Here is a 21,679-nt window from a genome sequence, read left to right as displayed (position 1 = left end):
GAGGGTCTGAGTCTGCCTCTAAAGGAGTAGCCAAGGCTCCTGTTTCTCTGCATTTTTTTTTTTTTTCTTGAGACAGGGTCTCGCTCTGTCACCCAGGTTGGAGTGCAGTGGCACGATCCTAGCTCACTGCAGCTTCAAGCTTCTGGGCTCAAGTGATCCTCCCACCTCAGCCTCCCAAGTAGCTAAGACGACAGGTGCACTACCACGCCTGGCTAATTTTTTAAACTTTTTTGTAGAGATGGGGTCCCTCTTGCCCACCACGCCTGGACCCTCAACACTTAGTAGTGATAATAACATATATCCAACCCTTGGTAAATGCCAGGACTCATCCTAAGACCTACATCGATAAACTCCTTTAATCTTCACAACACTGGGAAATACATATATATACTTATCCTCCTTTTACAGGTGAGAAAACTAAGGGACAGACAGATAAATCCCTTGCCCAAGGTCACAGAGCTGGTGAGAGGCAGGCTGGGATGCAGGCCTAGGCTGCCTGTGCTGCAGAGCTGCACCCTTGACCACTGTGCACTCTGCCTCTCATGCCCTCTGCTCTACCAAGTTGGGCAGGAGAGAGGTGGGAGAAGCTGTGGCCACTTGCTCTGGGCCAGGCACTTGGCAAACACCTGTAGGTTCAATCTCAGAAGAACCCAGTGAAGAATGAGCAGGATACTCACTGTCCACGTGGAGAAGCAAGACCAGAAGTCTGACATCCACCAAAGCCACACAGCCCCGGAAGTGAGGGAGCTGAAATCCAAACCTCTGCCTGAGCTCTGCCCACCAGGTGTCTCCTCCCCAGCCCATGTAGGGAGCTGAACAGAATGGAGACCAGAGGAGAGGGAAAGAGGAGGCTGGAGAGGAGGTCCAGAGGTCTTCCTCAGGCCTGGCAGCTGCCCCTGGCTTCCCTGAGGTCCACAGGAACCTCCAGACCTTCCCAGGATTGCCCAGCAGGGGAGGGGGCCCAGTGGGGCAGGAACCCAAGGCAGTTGGGCTCCTGGAGAGCGGCCACCCTGGCTCCTGCCTGCCTCAGTGCAACGGTCTCAGGCTGGACTGCCAGGGTGGGAGGCAGGTCTTGTGGAGTCACCCACACACCACACACCTGCCCTGAGGCCTTCAGGGACCAATACAACAGGAGAAGCATTCCCAAGCACCACATGCTCCAGTGGTCCCTCCTGCTCCACCTGGGCCAACAGGGCTGAGGCCTGGAGGAGGAAGATCCTCTGGAGGACACGGATGATAACCTGGATTGCCAGTGGGGAAGGTCTGGAGCACTGGGGGCAGCCCAGGACCCAGAAAGCCAAGGACGGGGACTCACACAAGGCACAGTGGGGACAGAGATGCTGCTCTCAGGACTTGGTTCAGCCAAGGCATGTCCTGCTGCCAGGCTTGCGGTCCCTTAACTCCCCTCTGACCCAGCCTCCACCATCCCCAAGAAAGGGACAAGGGGCTTCGGAGAGGGGCCAGGTGTACTGCAAGAACGGAGCAGATGGGTAGTGGGAAGGGCCCAGGGCTTCACTAGTGCAGACGCCGCCGGTACAGCACCACCAGGAGTGTGACTGCCAGCACCCCTGCCACAGCCACCTGGAGCCACAGAGCCCCAGGTGAGGGCCTGTGGCATGGCACCTCCCCCTCCTGGAACTTCCGGCCTGTTTGTGGCCTGGGGCCACCCTCCGGGTCCACAGGTGGCCCAGGGTTGCCCTCCAGGAGCTGGATGCTGGGGTTCTCAGCCACGTGGATCCCAAAGGTGCCCTCGGACTTGTACTCATTCTCCTCTGGGCCATGGCAGGGCCCCATGCCCAAGGAGGTGCTGGCACTGATGGCAAGATCCTCGAAGCAGCCCGAGAACGGGCTGTCTACCTGGGATGCCAGCACGCCAGGCTTACTCAGCTCCGACCCAAGGCCCCCATTCTCAGAGCTGCTGTCTAGCCAGGCTGAGCTGCCTCCAGTGGCGCCGGCGGGTGTTGGAGCTGCTGGGGTCTCCTGGGAAAGAAAGGAGAGCACTGGAAGGGACTGGGGTTGGCAGGGAGACGAGCCTGGTGGGGCGGTCCCATTCCCAGGCCAGGGCATGAACTAACACTCCAACCCCTCAATTCCCAATCCATAATGCCCCTAGGCCACCTTTTCTTGGAGCAGTGGGGTAGAGGGGACCAAGGACCTGCACCAATGGTGGCCTTCTCCAGGGCAGCCTTTCCCTACTCCATGGCCTGCCTGTGAGCTCATGCCCACCTGGAAGCCCTTAGTAGGGCGGGGCCCCATCCTGCACTGACATCCTGTCTGGGCCTGAGAACTAGAGAGCAGCCACAGGGTCAGAGGCCTGGCCATGTGCCCAAAGGGCCCTATGGACTTGGCTCCTCCCAGCAGACAGCCGCAGCTAGGGTTAGATGTGAGGCTTGGAGCAGGCAACAATGGGGGGCTGCTGGGTCAGAGTGGCTGCTCCAGGTGGGACTGCGTTCTGTAAAGCCTGGCCATGGAGGGACACGCTGCGCATCCTGGTGGTGAAGAGCAAGGCAAGAGGCAGATGGGCCACTGCGCTGTCCCCCTCACTGCTGCCTTATGTGCAAAACAGCACTGCTCAGCTTCACTAGGAACTACGAGCCCTAAATGAACTTATGCACCTGACCAGTGGGTGCCCCCTGTGGCTGACCCTCCTGACGTGTCCAGACTTAGGAGCTCAATGACTGTTCCTCCTGGAGAACATGGTGTGGTGCCTGCATGAGGCTGGTTCTCAACTGTCTGTATGCCCTCAAGGAGAGGCCACGGAGCAGCACAGGCTGGAGATGGAATGCAGACTGGGAAGGGGCCAAGGCCGGGTCCAGGTAGGCAAGCTCTCCTGAGGGAAGGGGCCAGGATCCCTGCCAGGAGGGGTGAGGACTCACCTCATTTCTGCTGCTCCTGTCGGTGGGGACTGCGCTGGCAGACACCTTGGTGAGCACCATGCTAGTAGGCACTTTGGATGGCACCATGCCAGCATGGGTTGAGTTGATGGGCAATTTGGATGGTGCTGGATTGGTGAGCACATTAGAAGGCACTGCACCAGGGGGCTTTGAGCTAGTTGGCAACTTGGAGGGCACTGTGCTGACAGATGCTGGGTTGGCAGGCACTTTCAGGGCCACTGTGTTCACAGGCATCAAGGTGGTAGGCACTTTGGAGGGCAGAGAGTTGGCAGGTGCCTCTGCCCCACTGGAGCAGATGATAGGCTCAGCCTGGTCACTCTCTGCACCCTGTTTACCCTCTGCAGCCCCTGCAGAGGCCAAGCCAGGGGATGAGGAGGAGGAGGAGGTGCCAGGAGATACAACTGACCCTGTGGGTCCAGGCAAGCGGCTTGCCCTGGGGGTGGAACGGGCCAGGGGCTGGAAGGAGACAGATGGAGACACAGGCCCACGGGATGGTGTGAGGCTGGAGGTCGCACCTGCCGGTGGAAAAACAAAAGTGGAAACACAGACCCAAAGACCATTACCTTGAGGCCTGGAGAAGGGTCCCTCTGGCCCAGGTCTCATGGTCCCTACTGTGTGTAGGCCTCCAAATCTCCTGCCCTTGGAGGAGATGCCACAGTCACTTTGGTCACTGCTTCCTAGCCTGAAAGCCCAACAGCTGCCCTCAGTCCTTGATCTGTAGCCCCAGGTCTGTCCTGGCACACGGTGAAATGGTACCTAGGAGCTTGAAGATCATTATTAATTATTCTCTCCGCTTTTTCCTCTCCCACCTGGGAAACCTTCCCTCTCCTGTGTCTGCCTTTTCCACCTTGACCTTAGCCTCATGGAATCCTGGACACTTCCCCCACTGCTGTCCCTCTCCCACCACCATGAGTGGGAGTAGCCATGGATCAGGGTGAGGGGTGGCAGGATGGCTCATGCAGAACAGCTCACACCAGCCAAGACGCCTGGCCATCCCGGAGTCTTGGGAAAAGAGGGGACAGAGACAAAGCCACCCCTGGGAGGCTGCCTGACCTGGGTGGGGGAAGCAGGGGATAGCAGGTGGTGATGGTCTGCAAAGGCAGTTGCAGCAAGACTCTCCACAGAACTCGGAATGCACATGCCAAGCCCCACAGCTGGCAAAAGTCAGGGTGATTCTGATGTACACGTCCCCCACCACAATCTAATACCACAGAATCTCATGGGAACTGTGTCTACAAACGTACTGAAACCTAAGCGCCCTCTGCCTCTGTGGTCTACAGCAACTCCTGAAAGGCATCCCATGGCCAGGTTACACTGCAAAGCACAGACAGGTGCTTGGAGCAGTTTGGGGATGACAAAAGTACTAAGATGATGTCTCCCAGCCTTTAACTGCTCATGTGACTTGTGGCTGTCCCAGGGCACTGAGGGCTGACTGGGCACCAGCGTCATGTGGAATCGTTTGGGAAGGAGGAAAGAGACATGCTAGCCTGAGAGGTCCAGATGGACAACTATATATTTCTGAGGGGGAGCACTGACATCTGGAGTTGGGTCCAGGCCACTGGATGATGAAGACCTTACTTCCCCTGGGGACTGAGAAGTTTTCATGATTCACTGGGAACTGGAGATCTCTGCAGTAAGGCAGTGCCTAAAGGTTCCCCTGCCAACAGCTGATGCAGCCCTGCACTGTCCCTCTCCCACTGCCCTACAGGCCCTGGCTGCTCCCTGCAGTCCCTTTGCAGAGTGCAAAAATGGCCCTACTTATCTCGCTCACCTCCACCCAGCCTCTCTGCACTGTGCCTGTCAGTCCTCCCATCTAGGGAGGGAGTCTATTTCCCTACTCCTTGAATCTAGGCTGGCCTTATAACTTGCTTTTGTCCACAGAATGGGGCACAGGGGACACTGTGCCAGTTTTGAGCCCTCTTTCTCTCTCAGAACTCTGCCCAGCTGTCATGATGGGTTTGTGTGCTGGAGGATGAGAGACTACATAGAAGAGAACCAAGGTGCTCAGCAAACAGCCAGAGACAGAACTTATGTATACACCGGTGAGTACTTGAGAGGAAATCCAGCCAAGACCAGAAGAAATGCCCATGTAGGTAGCCCAAATGCCTGACCCACAGGATCATATGCTAAATAAATGGCTGTATTTTAAGCTACTAAAAAAAAAAAATTGGAAAACTGGAGTGGACTATTTGTTACACAGCAAATGCTAACTGATACACCCACTAAGGAACTGGTTTGCTTCCTGGGTTGAACTCCCTTTATTCCCACCTTGTCTCCTGTTCAAGGAAGCCAGATGGGGCAACTCTAATTCTCACCCTCACTTGAGAGATCAGAAGGACCCTATAATTCCAGATTCCATGCATACCTGCTGTGTGGGTACTGCCCAGTTCTCTGTCCTGCTCCTGATGCCCACTGGAGGTCAGAGGACTGAGGGCTGCCAGGTCAGAGGAGGACTCCAGGGGGCCACCATCTGGACTCCTTGGGATGGCTCTGGGGCTAAGCATCTGCGGGGCTTGCTCTGAACTCTGCAAGAGGGAAAATATGAATAAGGCAGTTGCCTCTCCCAAGAGCTCACAAAGGGCAGCTTGTGCTCTTGGGGCATCTCCTATAGGCCTCAGCCCACACCATGGAGCACAGGAGCCAGGGGAGCCCTTGCCTGGGTTCTGGTAATTCCCACACCCTCTGTCCACAGGTGTCCTTGCGTCTACCTCACAGAAAACACAGCATTGCCAGGCATGGTGGCTCACGCCTGTAATCCCAGCAATTTGGGAGGCAAAGGTGGGCAGATCACCTGAGGTCAGGAGTTCGAGACCAGCCTGGCTGACATGGCAAAACCCCATCTCTACTAAAAATACAAAAATTAGCTGGGCGTGGTGGTGGGTGCCTGTAATCCCAACTATTCAGGAGGCTGAGGCAGGAGAATGACCTGGACCCAGGAGGCAGAGGTTGCAGTGAGCCAAGATCGCTCCACTGCACTCCAGCCTGGGTGACAGAATGAGACACTGTCAAACACACACACAAAAAAACTGTGGTCTCCCAGCTGGTTGCTGACAGAGGATTAGGGCTGCCACAGGGTGAAGACCTGGTCAGCAGCCTGGAAGCTGGTCTGGGGCAGATTCCCACTGAGGAAGCCCTGGGGTTCTGAGCAGAGATTAGGCGTGATTTACAGGGAATGGGAGAGGGTTTCTGGAAGGCTCAATGGGCAGAAGTGGGCAGATAGGAACACAAAAGTGGTGGCTCAAGGTAGACTGTGAGGACAGACCTCTCCAGGGGACTCTGGCACCTGGGTCTCCTGGACAGGCATGGGGTAACTTGGCTCCTTCTCTCTGCAGCCATTGTAGGGCATGCTGTGGGCCGCAGCAGGTGTGGGGGGCCCTGGCCCCTCAGCAGGAAGTGACGGTGGCTCCAGTGGGTCTGGGGGACGGTCCAAGGTCCCTGGAGGACAAAGATGTAGCGATATCAAGAAGGAATCAGGGCTGGGCACAGTGGCTCATGCCTGTAATCACAGCACTTTGGGAGGCCAAGGCAGGCGGATCACGAGGTCAGATCGAGACCATCCTGGCTAACACAGTGAAACCCCATCTCTACTAAAAATACAACATTATTATTAGCCGGGCGTGGTGGCGGGCGCCTGTAGGCCCAGCTACTCAGGAGGTTGAGGCAGGAGAATGGCGTGAACCCGGGAGGCAGAGCTTGCAGTGAGCCAAGATCCCGCCACTGCACTCCAGCCTGGGCGACAGAAAGAGACTCCGTCTCAAAAAAAAAAAAAAGAAAAAAAAGAAGGAATCGGGGCTGGGCATGGTGGCTCATGCCTGTAATCCCAGGATTTGGGGAGGCCAAGGCAGGTAGATTAGGAGGTCAGGAGTTCAAGACCAGCCTGGCCAACATGGTGAAACCTCGTCTCTACTGAAAATACAAAAATTAGCCAGGTGTGGTGGCAGGAACCTGTAATCCCAGCTACTCAGGAGGCTGAGGCAGGAGAATTGCTTGAACCTGTGAGACGGAGGTTGCAGTATGCTGAGATCGTGCCACTGCACTCCAGACTGGGCAACAGAGCAAGACTCCGTCTCGGGGGAAAAAAAGAAAAAGAAGCCAGATGCGGTGGCTCATGCCTGTAATCCCAGCACGTTGGGAGGCCGAGGTGGGTGGATCACCTGAGGTCGGGAGTTCAAGACCAGCCTGACCAACATGGAGAAACTCCGTCTCTACTAAAAATAACAAAATTAGCCAGGCGTGGAGGCACATGCCTGTAATCCCAGCTACTCCAAAGGCTGAGGCAGGAGAATTGCTTGAACCTGGGAGGTGAAGATTGCCGTGAGCTGAGATTACACCATTGCACTCCAGCCTAGGCAACAAGAGTGAGACTCCATCTCAAAAAAAAAAAAAAAAAAATTGAAGGAATCAGGGACTATAAGGAGGCTGAGGAAGGAGAACCACTTGAACCTGGGAGGCAGAGGTTGTGGTGAGCCAAAGTCATGCCACTGTACTCCAGCCTGGGCGACTGAGCAAGACTCCGTCTCAAAAAAAAAAAAAAAAAAAAAGGAATTGGGGGTTCTCCTCATGATAAAAGAGGCTTGGGTGCTCTTGGGTACACCCCCCCGCCCCACTCATAGGTCCAAAAGCTGTTCTGATGTGGGTCCACTCCTCAAGAGTGACAAGCAGGGCCGGGCTTGTTGGCTCACGCCTGTAATCCCAGCACTTTGGGAGACCAAGGCAGGTGGATCACGAGGTCAGGAGATCAAGACTCTCCTGGCTAACACAGTGAAACCCTGTCTCTACTAAAAAAAAGTACAAAAAGTTAGCCGGGCATGGTGGCAGGAACCTGTAATCCCAGCTACTCGGGAGGCTGAGGCAGGAGAATGGCGTGAACTCGGGAGGCGGAGCTTGCAGTGAGCCGAGATTGCACCACTGCACTCCAGTCTGGGCGACAGAGCAAAACTCCATTTGAAAAAAAAAAGGAGTGACAAGCATCACTTGGCAAGGGGGCAGGAGTAGGAGGGTGAGAGCAGTTGGAGGACAAGGTAGCAAGGGAGGAAGGGGAGTATGGGGGGGCCTCGTGGGTCTCTAGCCACCCACACCATGTCAGCAGTCACCCTTCTCTGTCCCCAGGCATCCTAGGACCCAGTGGCTTTCTCCTCCACATGACTATCATTGCTCACTGACCCCTGCCCTGATGCTGCCACCTGAGCCCCTCCCCTTTGCCCCCACCGCTCATCAGGCCCTACCACAGCCATTGTATTCAGGGGATCACTATTTTTTCTTTTTTTTTTTTTTTTTGAGATGGAGTCTCGCTCTGCCGTCCAGGCTGGAGTGCAGTGGCGCAATCTTGGCTCACTGCAACCTCCACCTCCCCAGTTCAAGCAATTCTCCTGCCTCAGCCTCCCAAGTAGCTGGGATTACAGACTTGCACCACCACGCCTAGCTAATTTTTTTGTATTTTTGGTAGAGACAGGGTTTCACCATATTGGCCAGGCTGGTCTCGAACTCCTGACCTTGTGATCCGCCCGCCTCGGCTTCCCAAAGTGCTGGGATTACAGGCATAAGCCACCGTGCCCAGCCAGGGATCACTATTAATCTTGACACATGAAGAGATGTATTTAAAAAGAAGGAAGGAAGAAAAGGAAGAAAGAGAGGAAGGGAGGGAGAGAGGGAGGGAGGAAAAGCAAGGATGACAAAAAGGAAAGAAAAGCAAGCATGACAGCCAGACGCGGTGGCTCACACCTATGATCCCAGCACTCTGGGAGGCCGATCGCTTCAGCCCAGGAGTTCAAGACCAGCCTGGGCAACATAGTGAGACGTCATCTCTACAAAACATTTAAAAATTAGCCAGGTATAGTTGCCCATGCCTGTAGTCCCAGCTACTCTGGAGGCTGAGGTAGAAGGATCGCTTGAGCCTAGGAGGTCAAGGCTGCAGTGAGCTATGATTGCACCACTGCACTCCAGCCTGGGTGGCACAGCAAGACTCTGTCTCTAAAAGGAAAAAAAAAAGAGAGAGAGAGAAAAAGAAAAGAAAAACATGGATGTCCCACAGCTATAAATGTGACCAGGGTCTCGGGGGTTACCTCTAGTTTGAAATATAAATAAGGCTGGCTTGATTTTTTTTCCCATGTCTTTTCTTTTTTTTTTTGAGATGGAGTCTCGCTCTGTCGCCCAGGCTGGAGTGCAGTGGCGCGATCTTGGCTCATTGCAACCTCTGCCTCCCTGGTTCAAGTGATTCTCCTGCCTCAGCCTCCTGAGTAGCTGGGACAACACGCCCAGCTAATTTTTTGTATTTTTAGTAGAGACGGGGTTTCACCGTTTTAGCCAGGATGGTCTCCACCTCCTGACCTGATGATCCGCCTGCCTCAGCCTCCCAAAGTGCTGGGATTACAGGTGTGAAACACCATGCCCAGCCTCTTCCCATGTCTTAATCTCACTCAGGATCAAACTCAATCTCACCAAATCCCCTCCAAGCACTCAGAGTGGCAGGGACACTGAGAGGGACTTAAAGAATAACTGGGCAGCTGATAGAGGGCGTCGAAGGCTCTCAGGGTAAACCAGGGGAGGGGAAGAGAAGGTGGAGAGAGGGAGGGTGAATGAGTAGATGGGGGAGAAGAAATGAGGAAGGGTGGGAGGCAAACACTACAGCCGAGAAAGTTAGAGGAGACCCCATGTGCTGGGCATACGGGAAGTGCCCAGCCCAGCTCAACTCAACACGCATCGTCCCGCGGTATCACCCACTGCAGCTTCCCGCGGCAGACGCTGCCATGAGCTTCATTTTACAGAAGAGAGGCCTGAGGCTCAGGGAAATTAAGGGACTTGGCCAAAGGAACACAGCTGGTAAGTGGCTCAGCCGGGATCTACACCCAGGTTTATTCATCGCTTCACAGTGACAAGAAAGAGGATGACAGAGAAAGGCAGGAAGTACAGGGAGAGGGGAAGGGAGAGCGGAGGCCAGGGAGCAGGCTGGGGGTCCAGGAGGAGGGCAAGGGCAGGACACTCACGAGGCTGGTAGCTCTGGTAGACACAGGCCACTTCGTCCGCGAGATCAGCTAGCTCACAGCCTCTCAGCGCCGTAATGAAGTACTCCACCCAGCCGGGCCGCCGCTGAAGGGTATTGAAGAGATGCCAGAGGGTGTCCCGGTTCCCTGAGAGTGTGCAGGTGGCCCGCAGTCGATCCTGGAAGACACAATGCCACTGTCCTGCTCAAGCCAGGTGGCCCCTGCCGCTTCCCCACCCAGAATGAAGCCACAGCAGGGGGGTGGGGCACCAAGAAAGCCACAACAGCAAGGAGGCCACGTGAAACTGGATCAGAGCCCAGGACAGGGCCAGGTATGGAGTGAGGAATAGCAATTAGCAGCCACATCAATAAAGGCAGCTGCCGGAAACTGGCAATTAACTATGTCCTGGGCTCTCTGTTAAGGGATTTGCATGTATCATCTTTATTTAATGCCATTATTATCTCCACTTTACTAATGAGGAAACTGAGGCTTAGCAGAAGCAAAGTACTATAGCAAAGATCCTACAACAGTGGGGCAGGAATCCAAACCCAGTTAATCTGATACAAAAGCCTTGGATTTATATGGCCCCCAGGGCAAAAAGAAAGGTTTGGATTAGGAGAGAAGGAAAAGGTAGATAGCAAAAGTATGATGAAAGGGGCAAAAGAAGGAAAGAGAGGGGGCCGACAATAAGAAACAAGGAAGCTGAGAATGCCAGGGAGATTGTGGGCAGATGACAGTGGCTGCAGAGTTTTCTTGTTTCTTTTTTTTTTTTTTTCAGACGGAGTCCCACTCTGTTACCCAGGCTGGAGTACAGTGCCACGAGCTCAGCTTACTGCAACCTCTGCCTCCTGGGTTCAAGCGATTCTCCTGCTTCAGCCTCCCAAGTAGCTGGGATTACAGGAGCCCACCACCACGCCCGGCTAATTTTTTTGTATTTTTAGTAGAGACGTGGTTTCTCCACGTTGGCCAGGCTGGTCTCGGATCACTGACCTCAGCTGATCCGCCTGCCTTGGCCTCCCAAAGCGCTGGGATTACAGGCATGAGCCACCGTGCTCAGCCCTAGAGTTTTTATGTCTACCTGAATTCTCACATAAAAACAAGCAACTTGATAACAGAAACAAAAACCCACAGAATCCTGCAGGAGCTAGATTTTTAGAAAAAGGAAAATAGCCAGGTGCAGAAGCTCAAACCTGTAATCCCAGCACTTTGGAAGGTCGAGGATCACGAGGTCAGGAGTTCAAGACCAACCTGACCAACACGGTGAAACCCCGTCTCTACTAAAAATACAAAAATTAGCTGGGCGTGGTAGCACATACCTGTAATCCCAGCTACTCAGGAGGCTGAAGCAAGAGAATTGCTTGAACCCAGGAGGCAGAGGTTGCAGTGACCCAAGATGGCACCACTGCACTCCAGCCTGGAAGACACAGCGAGACTCCATCTAAAAAAAAAAAAAAAGGCTAGGTGCAGTGGCTCACGCCTGTAATCTCAACACTTTGGGAAGCCGAGGCGGGCGGATCATGAGGTCAGTAGATTGAGACCATCCTGGCTAACACGGTGAAACCCCATCTCTATTAAAAATACAAAAAATTAGCCGGGCGTGGTGGTGGGCGCCTGTAGTCCCATCTACTCAAGAGGCTGAGGCAGGAGAATGGCATGAACCCAGGAGGCAGAGCTTGCAGTGAGCCGAGATAGCGCCACTGCACTCCAGCCTGGGCGACAGAGCGAGACTCCGTCTCAAAAAAAGAAGGCCGGGCGCGGTAATCCCAGCACTTTGGGAGGCCGAGGCATGTGGATCACGAGGTCAGGAGATCGAGACCATCCTGGCTAACACGGTGAAACCCTGTCTCTACTAAAAATACAAAAAATTAGCCAGGCGTGGTGGCGGGCGCCTGTAGTCCCAGCTACTCAGGAGGCTGAGGCAGGAGAATGGCGTGAACCCGGGAGGCAGCATTTGCAGTGAGCCGAGATCATGCCACTGCACTCCAACCTGGGCGATAGAGTGAGACTCCGTCTCAAAAAAAAAAAAAAAAAAAAAAAATCGTGCCACTGCACTCCAGCCTGAGTGACAGAGCAAGACTCTGTCTCAAAAATAAAAATAAAGACCAGCCTGGCCAACATGGTGAAACTCCATCTCTACTACAAATACAAAATCAGCCAGGTGTGGTGGCATGCACCTGTAACCCCAGCTACTCAGGAGGCTGAGGCGCGAGAATCACTTGAACCTGGGAGGCAGAGGTTGCAGTGAGCTGAGATCATGCCACTGCACCGCAGCCTGGGCAACACAGTGAGACTCCATCTCAAAAAAATTTTTTTAAAGAAAATAAAGAAAACCCACAGAAAATATTTACTACAAAACAAGATATCCCTATAAACCCCAGAATACAAGAGGGAGGAGCAAACCCCAAACAGACCTGGATACTAACGCGATCTGTGTGGGAGGACACCGGAGACAACAATGGGGCTCCTGAGAAATCTGAGGACAGGAGGCGCCAAAAGAGCCAACAGGTACCCTCTGGAGCACAGGGGTCCAATCTGAGAACAGCAGCTACAATGGGGAGGGGTTGTGCCCATTTCACCAGCTAGTGAGTGCCAGGGGCCTGCAGCAAGTTCTGTTGGGGCTAGAGCGACCTGGATCCTGCCAGCTCTCAAACCTGAGTCCCAGCTCCGTGCCAGGACAGGGCCCCATGACAAGGAGAATGGAATCAAAACTGAGCAGGACAAGGAAGGGCAAGAGAGATGAAGGAAATAGGAGGTTCCAAAAAAAGTGGGCAAGTGGACCAGAGCCAGGAAATCTCAGAGCCAGCGCCATATTTTTTTTTTTTTTTTGAGACAGAGTCTCGCTCTGTCGCCCAGGCTGGAGTTCAGTGGCGCGATCTCGGCTCACTGCAAGCTCCGCCTCCCGGGTTCACGCCATTCTCCTGCCTCAGCCTCTCCGAGTAGCTGGGACTACAGGCGCCCGCCACCACGCCCGGCTAATTTTTTATATTTTTAGTAGAGACGGGTTTCACCGTGGTCTCGATCTCCTGACCTCGTGATCCGCCCGCCTCGGCCTCCCAAAGTGCTGGGATTACAAGCGTGAGCCACCGCGCCCGGCCTGCCAGCGCCATATTTTTGAGCAGTGCACAAAAGCAACACAAGGGGGAGCTCGGCGAAGTCAGTAACGCCACCCTGAGCAACACTTGATCCAAAAGTTAGAAAAGCAGCAAGGGTGCGGTGGCTCACGCCTGTAATCCCAGCAATTTGGGAGGCTGAGGCAGGCAGATCACAAGGTCAAGAGATCAAGACCATCCTGGCCAACATGGTGAAACCCTGTCTCTATTAAAAACACAAAAATTAGCTGGGCATGGTGGCACGCACCTGTAATCCCAGCTACTCAGGAGGCTGAGGCAGGAGAATCACTTGAACCCAGGAGGCGGAGGTTGCAATGAGCCAAGATCGTGCCACTGCACTCCAGCCTGGCGATAGAACGAGATTCAATCTCAAAAAAAAAGAAGAGCAGCAAGGACAAGGAGCAAGACACAGCAAGAGGAAGAAGGAAGGAGCCGGCCCAGGCTTGGGTGAGGAACTAGGATGGGGCTGAGCTTTGAATTCCACAGCCCTGCCCCCAGGCCAGTGTCGGCTGTCACTTCCCTTGCTCACCTGGTCTCTTGCTGTGAGGCAGGGCAGGTAAGGCAGAATCTCTACAACATCCACATTGCAAAAATTGCTGAAATTGTGGCAGATATACTTATAGGTCTTGTCTTCAGCAAACGGCATTGCTCAGATTCTGGAGAGAGGGCTCTGGCCCCATGAAGGGTGGATGGACTGAGCGAAAACGAGACTGGAAGAAAACAGATCACACATTTACAACAGGGTTTTGGGGGTTGGGAGTGGGGCTGGACAAAAGGCAATTCTTTCTCAACTTTTTGGAATGTTTGTTTTCTTTCAACTTTAATTTTTTTTTTTTTTTTTTGAGAGCGAGTCTCACTTTGCCGCCCAGGCTGGAGTGCAACGGCGCGATCTCGGCTCACTGCAACCTCCGCTTCCTGGGTTCAATTGAGTCTCTTGCCTCAGCCTCCCTTCCGAGTAGCTGGGATTACAGGTGCGCACCACCATGCCCAGCTAATTTTTGTATTTTTAGTAGAGATGGGGTTTCACCATGTTGGCAAGCTGGTCACGGACTCCTGACCTCAAGTGATCCACCCGCCTCGGCCTCCCAAGTTTGGGGATTACAGGTGTGAGTCACCACACCTGGCTGTTTTTTGTTTTGTTTTGTTTTGTTTTTAAGAGATGGGGTCTTGGGCTGGGCGCAGTGGTCCAGGCCTATAATCCCAGCACTTTGGGAGGCCAATTTGGGGGATTACCTGAGGTCGGGAGTTGGAGACCAGACTGACCAACATGGAGAAACACCGTCTCTACTAAAAATACAAAAAAAAAAAAAAAAAAAAAAAAAATTAGCTGGGCATGGTGGCGCATGCCTGTAATCCCAGCTACTCGGGAGGTTGTGACAGGAGAATTGCTTGAACTTGGGAGGCAGAGGTTGCAGTGAGCCAAGATCGCGCCATTGCACTCCAGCTTGGGCAACAAGAGCGAAACTCTGTCTCAAAAACAAACAAACAAACAGATGGGGTCTCACTCTGTCACCCAAGTTAGGTGCAGTGGTGCAATCATAGTTCACTGCAGCCTCAAACTCCTGGGCTCAAGCAATCCTCCCGCCTCAGCATCCCCGGTAGCTGGAACTACAGACCTGTGCCACTATGCCCAGCTAATTTTTTTATTTTTTCTAGAGACAGGGTCTCATGATGCTACCCAGGCTGGTCTCAAACGCCTGGCCTCAAGCGATCCTCCTGCCTCAGCCTGTCAAGTAGCTCGGATTACAAGCGCCAGCCAATGTGCCCAGCCATCTTTAATTTCTTTTTTTTTTTTTTTGAGACAGAGTCTTGCTCTGTCGCCCAGGCTGGAGTGCAGTGGCACGAACTCGGCTCACTGCAAGCTCCGCCTCCCGGGTTCACGCCATTCTCCTGCCTCAGCCTCCCGAGTAGCTGGGACTATAGATGCCCGCCACCAAGCCCGGCTAATTTTTTTGTATTTTTAGTAGAGACGGGGTTTCACCGTGTTATCCAGGATGGTCTTGAGCTCCTGACCTCGTCATGCGCCCGCCTCGGCCTCCCAAAGTGCTAGGATTACAGGCGTGAGCCACCGCACCCGGCCGCCATCTTTAATTTCTGTAAACATCCTATTTATTACTGCCTGGGTCTCTCCAAAATTCCTAGCGGTGGCTCACGCCTGTAACCCCAGCACGTTGGGAGGCCGAGGCAGGTGGATCACGAGGTCAGAAGTTTAATACCAACCTGGCCAAGATGGTGAAACTCTGTCTCTACTAAAAATACAAAAAAATTAGCCAGGCATGGTGGCAGGCGCCTGCAATCCCAGCTATTCAGGAGGCTGAGGCAGAGAATTGCTTGAACCCAAGAGGCAGAGGTTGCAGTGAGCTGAGATCACGCCACTACACTCCAGCCTGGGCAACAGAGTGAGACTCCGTCTCAAAAAAAACAAACAAAAAAAAATTCTGCAGAATTTGTTAAAAATGAATTGATGACCACCAGCTACTCAAGAAGTTAGGGCAGGAGGATCGCTTGAGCCCAGCTATTCGAGGCCAGCCTGGGCAACACAGCGAGACCCTGTCTCTAAAAAAATAAAAATAAAAATAATTGATGACCAAAAAGAATCAGATCCAGAATACCTAGGGCCCATTTCTTCTCTGCAGGTTGGTCAGCACTGGGGAGGTCTGCATGTACCCCTAGCACATGTGGTGGGGGGATCTGTATGTGACCCTAGTTTCTGTGCCTATAAATGTCCTGGCTCCCCTCCTGGCTCTAAGGCCCTCAAGCTGATACCAAGAGGGCTATACCTAAATGTGCTGCTGCTTTGGGACACGTTGAAAAAATAAAAAGTGAACCCCAACATGATAATAATAAAGATCATCCTACTTTAAAGAAGAAATTGAGGTATGCTTGCTAGTTAGCAGAAGAGGAAAGAACTGAGATCTTCAGGTCAGCTTCTTTCCGTGACATGGCTGCAGGCCCACCATTAAAGCCTGCCACACATACACTTTTTTTCTTTTTTTGAGACAGAGTTCCACTCTTGTTGCCCAGGCTGGAGTACAATGGCGCAATCTCGGCTCACCACAACCTCTGCCTTCTGGGTTCAAGTGATTCTCCTGCCTCAGCCTCCTGAGTAGCTGGAATTACAGACATGCACCACCACATCTGGTTAATTTTGTATTTTACAGGGCTTCTCCATGTTGGTCAGGCTGGTCTTGAACTCCTGACCTCAGATGATCTGCCTGCCTTGGCCTCCCAAAGCGCTGGGATTACAGGTGTAAGCCACCATGACCGGCCCACACACATTCTTAAGATAGGAGACTGAGTTCCATGTCTTGAACTCACTGTGTGTCCCGGGCAAGTTATCAGTTTCCAGACTTATTCACCCTTAAAATGGCTCAGATAGCTTGTTTTGACAGTACGGTAATTCAGCCTTATAAGCTTAATTTTTTTTTTTTTTTTTTTTGAGACAGTCTCCCTGTCGCCCAGGCTGGAGTGCAGTGGTGTGATCTCGGCTCACTGCAGCCTCCATCTCCCACGTTCAAGCAATTCTCTTGCCTCAGCCTCCCGAGTAGCTGGGATTACACTTGCGCACCGTCACGCCTGGCTAATTTGTTTGTTTGTTTGTTGTTGTTTTTGAGACAGAGTCTCGCTTTGTTGCCCAGGCTGGAGTGCGGTGGCGTAATCTCAGTTCACTGCAACCTCTGCTTCTCGGGTTTAAGCAATTCTCCTACCTCAGCCTCCCAAGTAGCTGGGATTACGGGGACACGCCACCATGCCTGGATAATTTTTATATTTTTAGTAGAGACGGGGTTTTGTGTGTTTTAATGTTGGCCAGGCCGGTCCTGAACTCCTGACCTCAGGTGATCTGCCCGCCTTGGTCTCCCAAGTTGCTAGGATTACAGGCACCAGCCAATGTGCCTGGTCAATTTTTGTATTTTTTAGCAGAGACAGGGTTTCACCATGTTGGCCAGGCTGGTCTCGAACTCCTGACCTCAAGTGATCCTCTTGCCTTGGCCTCCCACAGTGCTGAGCCACTGTGGCCGGCCTCTAAGCTTAAATTTTTTTTTTTTTTTTTGAGACGGAGTTTCGCTGTGTCACCCAAGCTGGAGTGCAGTGGTGCAATCTCGGCTCACTGCAAGCTCCACCTCCTGGGTTCACGCCATTCTCCTGCCTCAGCCTCTCGAGTAGCTGGGACCACAGGTGCCCGCCACCACGCCCGGCTAATTTTTTGTATTTTTAGTAGAGACAAGGTTTCACCATGTTAGCCAGGATGGTCTCGATCTCCTGACCTCGTGATCCGCCTGCCTCGGCCTCCCAAAGTGCTGGGATTACAGGCGTGAGCCACTGCGCCTGGCCTTTTTTTGTGTGTGTGACATGGAGTTCACTCTTTTTGCCCAGGCTGGAGTACAATGGTGTGATCTCGGCTCACTGCAACCTCCACCTCCTGGGTTCAAGTGATTCTCCTGCCTCAGCCTCCCCAGTAGCTGGGATTACAGGCATGCGCCACCACGCCCTGCTAATTTTGTATTTTTAGTAGAGACAGGGTTTCACTATGTTCTGGTCTCGAACTCCTGACCTCAGGTGATCCGCTCACCTCGGCCTCCCAAAGTGCTGAGATTTACAGGCGTGAGCTACCGCACCCAGCAGCTTAAAAAAAATTTTTTTTTTTTTTTTTGAGACCGAGTCTCGCTCCTTCGCCCAGGCTGGAATGCAGTGGCGCGATCTCGGCTCACTGCAAGCTCCACCTCCCGGGTTCACGCCATTCTCCTGCCTCAGCCTCCCAAGTAGCTGGGACTACAGGCGCCCGCTACCACGCTCGGCTTATTTTTTATATTTTTAGTAGAGACAGGGTTTCACTGTGTTAGCCAGGATGGTCTCGATCTCCTGACCTCGTGATCTGCCCACCTCGGCCTCCCAAAGTGCTGGGATTACAGGCGTGAGCCACCACGCCCAGCCAGCTTAAAAATTTTTAAGCGTCTCAAATATAAGCACTTGCTGCCAGTTGTTTATGTAGGAGTTACCACAATTTGCAATTATAGATGTACTTGCTTGTTACTTTTTTGCCTCCTCCATCAGGGAATGCTGCAGGGAATAAAAGCGACAAGGTCTATGCCACATCCAATTTATATTCTAATGGAGTGGGACAAATAACAGATCGGTAAATTAATACCCAAATAAGAGTTCCAGATAGCAATAAAGGTTCTAAAGAAAATAAAGCAGGTAATGAGACAGAGCCCATGGAAACAGGCATGCTACTTGAACTAGGGGGTCAAAGAAGACATTCTGAGCTAGCGTGCAGAACACAGCTGAGCCGTTCTCAGGCTCTGAGAAGATTGGTGTTTTAGGCAGAGGGCATGGTAAATGCAAAAGTCCTAAAATGGGAATGAGCTTGGCATGTTTGAAGAATAGAAAGCAGGTCAGTGTGGTCTAGGTTAAGAAAGCTAGGGATGGCTGGCTGCGGTGGCTCACGCCTATAATCCCAGCACTTTGGGAGGCGTAGGCAGGTGAATCACCTGAGCTCAGGAGGTTGAGACCAGTCTCGTCAACATGGTGAAACCCTTCCTCTACTAAAAATACAAATATTAGCATGGTGGTGGGTGCCTGTAATCCCAGCTGCTCAGGAGGCTGAGGCAGAACAGCGTGAACCCAGGAGGCAAAGGTTGCAGTGAGCCGAAATCGTCCCATTGTACTCCAGCCTGGGCGACAAGATCAAAACTCCGTCATAAGAAAAAAAAAAAAAAAAAAGCAAGCAAGCTAGGAAAAGGGGCAGAGATTGTCAAGGAGGTGGCAGGGGCCACTCATGTAGAGTGCTGTAGGAAAGGACTCTGGGTTTTAGTTGGAGTGAAACAGGGAAACACTGGAAGGTTCTGGTAGGGAAAGAAGAGGATCTGATTTACATTAAAGACTTCTCTGGCATTTGTGAGGACTTTGGAGGGGCCAAGATGAAAACTGGGAGACCAGTCAGGAGGCCACAGCCCAGGAGACAGGATGATTATGGTCAGGATAGGAACCACAGAGATGGCAGGAGGCAGCCAGATTCCAGGTGTTTTGAGGGTGTAGGAGATAAGGGAGAGAAAAGAAGGATGACTCCTTGGGCACTGGGTGGATGGAGGGTGCCCTTTTACCAGGCCAGAGAAGCCAGGGGAGGAGCAGTGGCTCAGAAGGGACTCCAGAACTCAGTTCTGAACAAGTGAAGCTTGGGATGCTATTGGATTCCAAGTGGGTTGTCAGGGAGGGAAGGAGGCAGGAGAGGACCAAGTGGGCATCAGGCAGGCATGAGACCTCTCTCAGGAGGCAGTGCTGTAGAGCAGACAGCACCTAAAAGCTGCTGGGCCACCAGACCCTCCTCACAGGGGAAACAGTCCTGTCACTGGCCTCAGAGCCTCACATGCACGAGTTGCTTTGCCAACCAGCAGGCGCTGCTACATTCCTCGTGGGGCAAGTACTGATGACAGGTCAGGAGAGTCAGGAAGGTGAGGCGGGGGTCCTCTGAGCCTTCAAGAAATTATCAAAGAGGCCGGGCGCGGTGGCTCAAGCCTGTAATCCCAGCACTTTGGGAGGCCGAGGCGGGCGGATCACGAGGTCAGGAGATCGAGACCATCCTGGCTAACACGGTGAAACCCCGTCTCTACTAAAAATACAAAAAATTAGCCGGGCGTGTTGGCGGGCGCCTGTAGTCCCAGCTACTCAGGAGGCTGAGGCAGGAGAATGGCGTGAACCCGGGAGGCAGAGCTTGCAGTGAGCCGAGATTGCGCCACTGCACTCCAGCCTGGGGGACAGAGCAAGACTCCGTCTCAAAAAAAAAAAAAAAAAAAACAAACAAGAAATTATCAAAGAACAACTCTATGGGAGTTAATAGACCCCTTTCTCGGCCAGGCATGGTGGCTCATGCCTGTAATCCCAGCACTTTGGGAGGCCAATGCAGGCAGATCACTTGAGGTCAGGAGTTTGAGACCAGCCTGGCCAACATGGTGAAACCCCATCTCTACTAAAAATGCGAAAATTAGCCAGGCGTGGTATCAGACACCTGTAATCCCTGCCACTTGGGAGGCTGAAGCATGAGAATCTCTAAACCCAGGAGGCAGAGGTTGCAGTGAGCCGAGATTGGACCGCTGCGCTCCAGCCTGGGCAAGAGAGCGAGATTCCGTTTCAAAAAAAAAAAGACCCCTTTCTCCTTCCTTTCTCATGGCATCAGCCAGGTACCAGAAGGCAGTCAGATGAGGCACTCTTCTGCATTCCAGCCTCAGCCACAGATGGAGGGGAAGGGATGATGTGGGCCAAACAAAAGGAAAGGAAGCCCACATTTGTTCACATTTATAGAGGGCCCACTGTAGACAGGCACATCCTAAGGTTCTTTCAGTTAATCCTTCCCCAATCCCGTGACAGGGAAAGTGATGCCAAGGTGCACAGCTGGCCAGAGGCTAGCACAGGATTTGAACCCAGAACCTGCTGCCTCACTGCAGCTGGTCATACACCTTGCAGGGCACAGAGACCCCTGCAGCGAGACCCACACAGCCACCTGCCTTTAAGCCCAAAGAGGACCCAAGGTCACTTGGCGGGAGCGAGGCTGAGGGTGCACTTGGGAGAAAGCTACATTTAGTCCAGACAGTAACCTTGTCCTCACATGGCTGCCACAGGTCCCAGGTCGCTGGTTGTCCTCCTAGATATTTTTGAGGCTTCACGGCTTCCATACAGAGAATGCCTTTTTCGTGTTTTTGGTTTGTTTCATGTTTTCCTGGCACCTCCTTCCCAACTGAGAAGGAAGGAGGTGACAGAGTGTTCCCGATACAGCAAAGTTTCCGACCTGACTGTCCAGAGGCTCTGAGTGCATCCCGGAAATAAATACCCACCCTTCCCAAAAGGACAGGCCTCACAGCCTTGGATCGGATTCCTGGGCGCGACCCAGGTCCGCGGAGGGCGGGGAGGCTGTTCTGAGCTGGTGTCGCCGCCGAGAACTGTTCAGACCCAGGGGAGGGCGGCAGCACTCGACCTCTAGGCGCACCCGGTCGAGGCTCGGCCCCACCTTAGCGTCACCCTGGGCCCGTGGGCGGCAGGAAGAGGTCAGCGGCCGCTGCCGGTCCCCTTCTGGCCCTACCTTTCCCCTAGCCCGAGCAGACGCCCAGCGCCACCTACCCCCTTTTCCCCGGATGCTGCATGCGGCGCCTGGGGCCCTCAGTGTTCCCGAAACTCTTGCGCCACAGGGCCGGCTCCTCCGGAGCTCCTCCTCCTCCTGTCCCCTCCTGGGCCCCCCGCGCGCCCCAGACCCAGGGCGTCCCGGCGGACTCCGTCCTGCCGCTGCAGCCACCTTCCCTAAAGGCGTCCGTGCGTGCTGAGCCGAAAGGACCCAACGCCCAGGCAGCTATCTTACCTCGGGTAGCCCCGGCCCTGAGACCTAGCGACCGCCGCCCGGGGCCCACGACCCTTCCCGCAGCGAGGAGGCGGGGCGGGCAGAGCGCGCGGCCATTGGCCATGTGGAGGGGCGGGGCTACTTGGCCGCGCGTGGTTGGCTGGCGACGCAGGCTGCTGCGCGGCGGGGGCGGTCACTGGGCCTTGGTTTGCGGGTCGGGAAGCGCTAGACTGGGCTCCGAGTACCGACCTGATTTTCTGCTGGGGGCGCGCAGTCTCGAGCAACTTCCAGGGGAAGTCCAGTGTCCGGCCAGAAACCAGGCAGGCGGCCGGCCTCGGAATCATCGGGGGGCTGAGAATTCCATCCCCACGC

At 53.6% G+C, this 21,679-nt stretch overlaps 1 protein-coding gene across 9 annotated transcripts; it reads right to left on the bottom strand.

Moving 5' to 3' along the window:
- Window positions 1-338: 338 nt before the first annotated feature.
- Window positions 339-21,679, bottom strand: MAVS (mitochondrial antiviral signaling protein). Of its 9 annotated transcripts, XM_063633506.1 has the most exons (8): window positions 21,094-21,389; window positions 14,218-14,271; window positions 13,514-13,694; window positions 9,878-10,052; window positions 6,157-6,329; window positions 5,260-5,419; window positions 2,877-3,409; window positions 339-1,980 (listed from the first exon to the last, which is right to left on the bottom strand). In XM_063633506.1, exons 3-8 carry the CDS (start codon window positions 13,628-13,630, stop codon window positions 1,516-1,518), a joined length of 1,623 nt encoding a protein of 540 aa, XP_063489576.1. In that variant the 5' UTR covers window positions 13,631-13,694; window positions 14,218-14,271; window positions 21,094-21,389; the 3' UTR covers window positions 339-1,515. The 9 variants fall into 9 exon arrangements, with proteins under 9 accessions (XP_063489576.1, XP_063489577.1, XP_063489578.1 ...); XM_063633507.1 differs by lacking the exons at window positions 14,218-14,271; window positions 21,094-21,389 and adding an exon at window positions 21,557-21,679; XM_063633508.1 differs by lacking the exon at window positions 14,218-14,271 and having other exon boundaries at window positions 6,178-6,329; window positions 21,329-21,433.

This window comes from Symphalangus syndactylus, chromosome 24 (genome assembly GCF_028878055.3).
Source record: "Symphalangus syndactylus isolate Jambi chromosome 24, NHGRI_mSymSyn1-v2.1_pri, whole genome shotgun sequence".
NCBI classification, from domain to species: Eukaryota; Metazoa; Chordata; class Mammalia; order Primates; family Hylobatidae; genus Symphalangus; species Symphalangus syndactylus.
Note: the sequence above shows the minus strand (reverse complement) of the source record. Positions and strands in the feature narration are given on the sequence as shown.

What these genes read in the sequence shown, in the direction of transcription:
- MAVS (XM_063633507.1), bottom strand. Translation starts at nt 13,630, where the DNA reads ATGCCGTTTGCTGAAGACAAGACCTATAAGTATATCTGCCACAATTTC. An exon ending in GGGCAGTACCCACACAGCAG is followed by an intron (nt 3,410 to 5,259) that starts GTATGCATGGAA and finishes TTCCACCGGCAG; the next exon opens with GTGCGACCTCCAGCCTCACA. An exon ending in ACAGGAGCAGCAGAAATGAG is followed by an intron (nt 1,981 to 2,876) that starts GTGAGTCCTCAC and finishes TTTCTTTCCCAG; the next exon opens with GAGACCCCAGCAGCTCCAAC.